Source organism: Sinocyclocheilus anshuiensis, unplaced genomic scaffold, assembly GCF_001515605.1.
Source record: "Sinocyclocheilus anshuiensis isolate Anshui unplaced genomic scaffold, SAMN03320099.WGS_v1.1 scaffold1538, whole genome shotgun sequence".
Taxonomy (NCBI): domain Eukaryota; kingdom Metazoa; phylum Chordata; class Actinopteri; order Cypriniformes; family Cyprinidae; genus Sinocyclocheilus; species Sinocyclocheilus anshuiensis.
The window spans coordinates 624,041-633,229 of NW_015547762.1; the positions used below are offsets into that span (position 1 = coordinate 624,041).

At 36.3% G+C, this 9,189-nt stretch overlaps 2 protein-coding genes across 3 annotated transcripts in view; one reads left to right on the forward strand and one right to left on the reverse strand.

Annotated features, from left to right (window-relative positions):
- LOC107704508 (zinc finger CCCH domain-containing protein 3-like) overlaps nt 1–5,591 on the reverse strand; it is a 12,949-nt gene extending 7,358 nt beyond the window's left edge. The window contains exon 1 of the mRNA XM_016507441.1: nt 5,513–5,591. Coding sequence (XP_016362927.1) covers nt 5,513–5,558 — 46 coding nt within the window. The 5' untranslated portion in view covers nt 5,559–5,591. The remainder of the gene's footprint in view (nt 1–5,512) is intronic.
- Nucleotides 5,592–5,806: 215 nt separating this feature from the next.
- The window catches only part of LOC107704521 (ubiquitin carboxyl-terminal hydrolase CYLD-like), a 7,980-nt gene continuing 4,597 nt past the window's right edge, over nt 5,807–9,189 (forward strand). Inside the window, exons 1-7 of one of the 2 annotated variants that reach the window (XM_016507459.1) lie at nt 5,807–5,886; nt 6,151–6,739; nt 6,870–7,142; nt 8,041–8,122; nt 8,309–8,484; nt 8,616–8,769; nt 8,964–9,105. In XM_016507459.1, the coding sequence (XP_016362945.1) occupies nt 6,305–6,739; nt 6,870–7,142; nt 8,041–8,122; nt 8,309–8,484; nt 8,616–8,769; nt 8,964–9,105 (1,262 nt within the window). In that variant the 5' untranslated portion in view covers nt 5,807–5,886; nt 6,151–6,304. Of the gene's footprint in view, nt 5,887–6,081; nt 6,740–6,869; nt 7,143–8,040; nt 8,123–8,308; nt 8,485–8,615; nt 8,770–8,963; nt 9,106–9,189 lie in introns of both variants that reach the window. The other variant, XM_016507457.1, reaches the window with a different exon arrangement.

The following is a 9,189-nucleotide window of genomic DNA, read 5'->3' on the forward strand; positions in this document are numbered from 1 at the left end:
AAATTTTTGTGCTAATATGTGATGTATACCTAGTGCAGCTTTAGGTTTCCAGGTAAAGCACGATATTCTGTCTTACTGAAGTAGTTCTGATAATTCGCTGTGAACCCACTATTTCCTAAGAATGTGTCGATTAATGTAGACTGACGTTGTTCAGATTACTTAATTTAATAATAAAGAATTTAGTGTAGCGCACAGACTTTATAATCATTGTGAAATTGCTGTTTATTTTGCTGCGCCGGCAGTTATAGGGTTAATGCGGGAGAGACGAGCGAGTTAGTTAGGCTGGTGCGCCTGTGATACAGCTGTTCTGTGTTCTGATTAAAAGTTGAGACAAAAAAAGTTAAGAGTGTCTTTTGTCTGTCGTTCTTCAAACATTACAGTAGATATATTTTGGTTTACAAACTGTATTGTTTCATCAGTTAGTCACATTAGCACTCGGCTAACATATTCACCATTATTGTTTTAAGTGTTCACAGTTTAGCAGCTTAACTTTAGCTGTGGGCACGATTCGCTTGCATAAGTGTTTTTGTATTTTATGTCATTATTATAAGAACGGATAGGAGCACTATATTATTGTTTTATGTAAAGGTGCTTTGTCAATGGTAGCGCTGCTAACTTGCTTAAGGACTCCTCTCTGTGCAAACAGGCTTGGCCAGCTGACCAATCAGAGCAGAGTAGGCTTATGAAAGGGAGGGGTTTGCTGGAACTAATCGTTTCGAAATCATTGGCAAATGACTCTAATATTAAATGTATATTCTGAGAAAATTACAATGTTTTCTGACCTTAGATGCATTTAAACCAGTTGTAGGGGACTCCAACACAATATTAGGACACTTTAAAATACCATATGACCTGCTCTTTAACAAACTGGAGCTTAACACGCTCAAAAATGTGGAGATGATCATGGACTTCAGGAGGAACCCCCCTACTCTCCCCCCACTCACCATCATGAACAGCAATGTGGCTGCAGTGGAGTCATTCAGATTCCTGGGCACCACTCTCTCTCAGGACCTGAAGTGGGACACTTACATAGACTCCATTGCTAAAAAGGCCCAGCAAAGGTTGTACTTCCTTCGCCAGCTGAGGAAATTCAACCTGCCACAGGAGCTGCTGAAACAGTTCTACTCTGCTATCATTGAGTCTGTCCTGTGTTCATCCATAACTGTCTGGTTTGGTTCAGCTACCAAATCAGACATCAAGAGACTACATCGGACAGTCAGGACTGCTGAGAGGATTATCGGTGCACCTCTACCCAGCCTCCAAGATCTTTACATCTCCAGAACCCCTCACACCCAGCCCACTCTCTCTTCGAACTGTTGCCTTCTGGTCGGCGCTACAGATCACTGACTGCCAGAAAAGCCAGGCACAAGAACAGTTTTTTCCCGCAGGCTATATTCAGCCAGAACAATTAAACTTTCATAATTATACATTGTCCATCACAACTAACATAGTTATACTTATATTAAACTGCACACTTTGTAAATAACATATCTGCACACTAATAAACATATCTGTACATTTATCTAAACAATGGTTCAGCTACCAAATCAGACATCAAGAGACTACATCGGACAGTCAGGACTGCTGAGAGGATTATCGGTGCACCTCTACCCAGCCTCCAAGATCTTTACATCTCCAGAACCCCTCACACCCAGCCCACTCTCTCTTCGAACTGTTGCCTTCTGGTCGGCGCTACAGATCACTGACTGCCAGAAAAGCCAGGCACAAGAACAGTTTTTTCCCGCAGGCTATATTCAGCCAGAACAATTAAACTTTCATAATTATACATTGTCCATCACAACTGACATATTTATACACAGAATCCAAAATTTGTACACTTGTAAACTCACTTTGTAAATAACGTATCTGCACACTTATTACATATCTGTACATTTATTTAAACAATTAAAGTTTTTCCCTATACTTCTATTTCTGTATATATTACATTATTTAATTTCATTTTTTTCTTATATTAGTGTTATATTCCATCCCTACTGTGTTATTCCTATGTATATGTCTGCACTATCATTTATGTCTGCACTATGTCTGTACTTTCTTCTGCACTGGAAGCCGCTGTCGTCAAGTCAAATTACTTGTGTGTGTAAACATAGTTGGTAATAAAGCTCTTCTGATTCTGATAGTTGTTAACTATAAAATCAAATGCAATGTATCTGTAATCATAAACAAATACTATAAATTATATTGCATATCTTAAAACAGTCCCTCCAGGATTTTGCAGGACTTTTTTTCTGATTTTTGCTGCCTAAAATGATTTTGCTGCATTTTTTCTCAAAATTTGCGGTGATATTTGTGGCATTTCTTATTGTTTTGCAGTGAAAATATACCACAGACAACATTCTTTTAACATTGTTATGACTTTTCTGACTTCGAGAACCATTGTAGGGCTCCAGACTAACATTTGAGGACACCAGCACCAGTGCCATTAAGTTCTACAGAAGGTGGCACCAGCACCTGCCAGTAAAGCACTCACCCTAATCGCACATGTACATCTTGGAGATGTCTATTTGATGTCTGCATTTACATATGTAAGATGTAGGCCTATTTTTTAGAGTGTTTGCTCATCTGCAATAAGTCTCTAAGACGTTTCCTGTCAGATGTCAAACAGACATTTACTAGAATGCATGTAAAACTGCTGAGACGTTTATCAGATTACACAGCAGATGTTTCCCAGATCTTTAGCAGACGTCTTACAGATGTAGATAAAAGTAACTTGTATTACTGTCATTCATAATGTCTAAATATAATTTAATAAATACAAAAAATATATATTAGGGAGTGGAAATGGCTAATAAGCATATAAGTATTTCTCTGCAGCCATCTACTAGTGATAATTTAATGACTTTTTTATTTTTAAATAAGTCTTTGCTTTCCTATATTATGAAACTTTTAGTTTTATAAATGGAGCAACCTACGAAGGATGAACGAATAATGTCATCACATTAAATATAACTTTCAAATTCGGTAATACTTAAAGCTCTGAAGTGCTGGGAAAAGTTGTGTGAAGCATTTAAAATCACTTGAAAACATTAGACCATTTCTGCCACAAGTTGTTCCTGTATAGTTTACTGTTAAATCCATGGTGAATGGTGGTGATTTGTGTTTATTGAGCAATGTTTTTCCTGGTTTCCACATCAGTGGCGTTTGTTCTGATATCTGTAGCTTTTTTAATTTTAATGCTTCTCACAAGATTTCACAGAGATGTTATTGATTCTGCGGCGAAGCCCGCGGCTCCGGCCCGAGCAGATAAACGGTCTGCGCTGCGTAGCCCAAACGAGTAGAGCGGATTCGTTCTGCATTCGGTTCGTTTGTCCAATGTAGCTCTTGTAAATCGGTCATGATGAGAACACAAGGCTGTTCACTCCATTTTTGGAACAGAGAAACAACCTTTCTTTGACTGAATGTGCATTGCGATGACGAACGCATGCGAAAATTGCGGAGTTTGCTTGATTTTGCGATGAATTCAGCGATTGCAGAATCGCAAAATCATGGAGGGACTGTTAAAACAATAAATGATGTTCTAGAATATATTGTTTTAAGTATTTCTGGTCCCCATCTCCTTACAGGTCTTTACCTTATGATTGTCACGAGATTTTGATCTAATTGGTTTCAAAGTTTGGAGATTTTAGAAATCATTTTTGTTTAACCCTGAATGGATTTGAATTTTTAATCAAAATCAGTTTATATTAGCTATTCAATAGCTACTAAGAAATAATCTAGAATAGAATATTATCAAACATACCAAATTTAAATAACAAATAAATGAACAGAGGCATTCAAAATGCGCATATATAAAAATGTGGGTCATTTCTTTCACTTTGGTTGTACCGATATAAAGTTGGTTCGACGTTTGACATTTGTCAGAGATTCAGCCTCGGAAACCTGCATAGAAACACTCTTTTAGGCCCAATTAACAAGACACAACTTTTGAAGTTGAGATGGAAAACTGTATGCATTTTAAATTAACTTATTAAAGGTTTGAATGTCAAACTCATTCAAAACAACTGCAGTACCTTCCTCTAGGGGGCAGTAATACCGGAGACTCTTTGGAAGGTTTCGCAAGGGATTTTTGAATGTCAATAGCGTGACTTTTGCATCTCTTTTGACAATGAAAACTACTGCAAAATGTTCTTTAAGAAATCTGTAACAAGACACAGTCTTTGAAGCTGAGGTACAAGATTGTATTTATTTTCAACTAAAATATGTATTGGTTTAATTTTCTATAGTATGTGTTCAATTATAGTTCTGTGGCTAAAACCACCATCAAAATGGTTGTCTAATCTGTAACAAGACACACCCATTGAAGTTGTGTAATAAAACTGTGTGTTATAAATTAATTGATTAAAAATTGGATTTTCAAATTCAAGTCAAAACAACTGCAAAACAACACTTTGCCAGCTTTATCTTAATTGTTGAATTTCAATAGCATGTTTTCTGTCACAGTTCTGTGACTAAAACAAATATAAAAATGTTCTTATAAAAACAGTAAAGACACACACCATGAGGTTGATACAGAAGAGTGCATTTATTTTAAATGAATTTATTTATTGATTTTAATTTCAATAGTGTGTACTTTTTTGGTGTCATACTTCTGTGAAAACAACGAACATTTGATTAAAATGTTCTCACACGGACCTGAAAACAGCCTACTGCATAACCACTGGATTATGGAATGATAATGATTTTTAATATTGTTTTTCTTGTATGAATATATTTATTAATAGTAATAATATAATAATAACCACTATCACATATCTTGTTTACAATATTTCTTATTTAAATTCAAGTGAGCGTTATAAGTGTTTGTCTTTATATCTTTCAAAGACCTTGGTGCACAAATTGCTCTTGTTTTGTTCATTGTAAAAAACATTCCGGAGGGAAAACTAATTAATAATTAATCGTTTTATCCTTTACGTGTACTTTGTAGACTGTCCCTAGCTGGCCTAAGCGCTAGCTCGCTGCTGCTAGAGACTTTATGCGTTGCAACATATCGAGGAGGAGTAAACTAAATAAACTGCGATGTGTGTTCAGTTCTACGTTCTAATGCTTTTCAGATAAGCCATTTTTTATACAATTATACTCATCCACTAAGAATTTATTGATTTTTTTCGCAGTTGAATATCTGTCTAATATCCAACGTCAAAACGTCGAACCACCTTTATATCGGTTTTGGACGTCATTTTCGCCCAGAGACTTGTTTATCCCTGAACCTGCTCTACAGCAACCAGCAAAGAACCAGTACCAACAACGAGGTAAAAATTAAAACGAACAAACTGCGGTAAGTAAGAAATTACAAACATATAAACATCTTCAAATTAGTGAATATCTTAGCTTTAGTGAATAACGGATAACGTTAGGTCAGCCACGGTGTTACTGAATACTTCATTCACAAGGTAAATGTAGCTAATAACGAAAGTAGGATTTTGAAAAACGCTTAAAACCACTGTTGAATTACACTAGATGATCGCCATATAAATAAAGTAGCCACACTTACTTTGCAGTTCCTCTATTTCTCTTTTTAGCGCTTCACGATCAGCCATCTTCACACCAAAACACAGATGTCATAAAACCGCGACGACGCCTGTGAATACGTTTACAGGCAACATCCAATCACAACACGCCTCTCAACAGATGATTCTAAAGTTTTGGTTTTGAGCTGAACTGTGCCTGGTTGTTCGAAATGTACAGACTGACAGTAAACTACAGAGAGTAGTTTCATTTAGAGCAACATTATATACTTCTGATAATCACATCATTATCTTTATTCCAACAACTTTTTTAAGTGTCTGTATTTGGAAGAAGGCTGACAGTTTTGCATTCTAACAGTTTCGTTTTGGGTTACAGAAATCGAAAGTACTACTGACATCGGTAAGTAATGAGCATAATTAGATCGAATGTTTGCTCAATTTAATTGGGAATTATTAATTTTATGAGGTCGATTGAGAGTGGTTGTTAACTTATTTAAAAACTTCGTTTTATTAGCCATATATTATTCCAGGTCGATATATCAATAATCTATTAACAAACAAAAGTTACTATCACTAACGTTTGACTATTTTACAGAGGGTGTCTACGCAGATCTTCCTATCTACCAGCGCAGTTGTTTTACATTGTTTACGTTTTAACTTGAAGGTATTTAAACGACAAAGAAGAAGAATATGCATTACTCAGAGGAAGTGAGCAAGTAACATAACTCCAATGCTATAGGCCCATGCCCACACTGGAAACACTGGTGTCTACCTGAAAGCCTGACGTACTTCACTTTTCCAAGTAACATTTTCAACAAATGGCTTCAGCTGACAACAATATATACTTCATGATAACTGCAAATCCACCTTCACCAAATGTGTATATAAAGGCTGGTGAAATATGCTTCATATATAAAGAACGATTTAATGCAAGGCAAAAAAGAAACGACACAGACATTTTACCTGTAGTTTGTATGGGGAAATTAACTGATACATGGCTTGATAAAGTTCTTCTGCAGCCATTGTCACGCAGAGAAGCAGAATTACTGATGGCTCTTGAGTCCAATGAAGACCGACTCTTGGCCCTGAAAGATCCTGAGGCTTTAGAGAAGGCTTCAAATCTGTCTGAAGGCGGTCAGGTTCACGTGGAATATAAAGGGCAGTGGCTCAAAGGTGTGATTCGATACATTGGCAGTCTCACATCTTATAGTTCTGATCCTATAACAGGAGTCTTCTTCGGGGTGGAACTGCAGGTGAGTAACCTGCTTGCATGAGCGAGATTGTGTCTGTAGTATTGTTGAAGAGAGAACAGAGGTAGAATAATACAAACGACCCACTAAGAGTAATGTGGTTGTATAAGTCTTATATTATTTTTATTCTTAGGGGGAAGATAAAGGAAAAGGCCAAAATGATGGTTCATCATACTTCACATGTCCTAAAAACTCAGGTATTTTTGCCCCTTTTACAAGAATCAAACCAGTGGATCATAAACCTTCAGCACCCACACTACCAACTCAGTCTTCCCTGTCCATGACGTCTACTGAACCTCTCAAAGCTGGAGACAGAGTAACCTTTTTTGGTGACAAAAATGCTCACCATGGCATGGTTATGGATATAAAGGACCACCCAGATGGCAAAATGGTTCTCATATCTACTGTGAGTACTGACTTCTGACTTCTTAGAGTGACTAAAAATTAATATTTCACCCAAAAATGAATTTAGTCAATGTGGTTCTAAGTCTGTATAAGTTTCTTTAAGTTGAACAAAGAGGGGGAAATTGTTAAGGATTTCACTTTTTGTGTTCCACAGAAAAAATAACCACATACAGGTTTGGAATGACATAGGAATAAATAATGACATAGTGAATAAATAATGACAGAAATTGTATTTTTGGGTGACATTTTTTTGTTGTTGTAACATTCTCTTTAAACACGTTCCTTAGATCTAAAGATAAAAACAACTGGATTGGTAGCATGATAGAAACAAGTCCAAAAAAGAAAGCTTTACCTGAATGTTTACATAAATATTAGTCCCAGAATAATGTTCTATCTCTTAGGGTACGTTTATAAGATAATGATTTGCTAAAGTTTTGCTAAGAGACTCCTTTGTATTTTTTGCATACAGATGACAACATCATCAAAATGATCCCCATTCACAGGGATCCATAAAAACGACTTACACACTGTATTTATCCATGCCAGGCCAATAGTTGGTAATGTTACTTTGTAAAGAAACACTACGCAAACACGTAATACGCATGCAATGTCACCGTTTTCACAAAGTTACGTTTTTGTGATTTTCACGGAGACAATAACGGTATTGTTTGCAAAAACTTGCACTTTGAAACCTGTTTATAACCCTAAATGATGTTAACTAAATGTAAATTAAAAGAAAATTACAGATCTTTAAAAAACATATTGCATAGATGTATGTACAAGAAAAACAAGACAGTATACAGATTAAGGTATAATAGTGTGTTCACCTAAAACTCGAAGAGCTATTGTACAATGTTATATTAAGTAAGAATACTTTTCTAAAATGTTCCTCTTCTCAGGATAAGGATGAAGAGGGGAAGCGAGGAGGAGAGATAATGCTCCCACTGGATTGTGTAATTAAAGAGGAGCTGTTAAATAAAGGTAACATATGCATGTGTTGCCGCAGGTTTTATGTGTATTTATAGAACAGAAGAACACATAATACAACCTTAGTATAAGCATTTGGGCTTGGACACTCATGCAAACAATAATTTCTATCCTATCAATGTAATGGAGTTAGTTTCATATCATACTTTTCGTTTTTTGCTTTGTTATTTTTGTGACCAGATGGAACTGAAAAAATGGACACTTCTCAGGGCCCAGGGATGGGGGGTGTTACTGATTCTGACAAAATCACTGTTGGCTCCCTAGTGCAGTTTCAGGGAAAAACACTACTTTATGGTACTGTCCGCTGGATTGGATGTTTACCCAATTTCCCTGGGATGACTGCTGGACTGGAACTGGTAGGTTCTCTATATACCAGTTCAACTGTTGTAATCTTTCAGAAATTCCTGTAGTTCTGAAATAAAATAAAAATATAAGCCAGTTTCACCATTTGTTAAACTAAGACTGTAATATATGTATTTTTTCTTAGGAGGACAGCAGTGCCGGCGTGACTGATGGAACATATAAAGGAAAACGGTACTTTAACTGTCCTCCTCACTGTGGTCTATTTGTGAAACTCTCATCTTGTCGGCCTGATGATCGCTTTTCTGGTGTAAAGAAGAAGCTGTTCAATGGACACTCTGGTAAGACCTAATGATATGGTTATGTTTTTGTGAAATTACATTGTACTGTATTTAAAGTGTGTCAGGTGTTTATTAGAAGAAAGTGAAACTTTACCATGGACAGGTAGATTACACCAACCAATATTATGTTGCCACCTACTGTAGTGTAACTTGTGTAACTTTCATGTGTGCCTCATTCTTCTTCTCTGTGACAGATAATGATGAGGCAATGGTATCTGAGGAACAGGACAATGTGCCACCTATTAGAACAGAAGACGTGTCAAAACGACTGATTGGTAAGATGAAAGGCATTCAGGGTCACTGCAACTCCTGTTATATGGACTCTGCCCTGTTCAGGTTAGAACTCATCATAAATATGGTTTAGTTTTAATGTATGTTGTATTATAATGTATATTTATATCTACTGTATAATTATATATA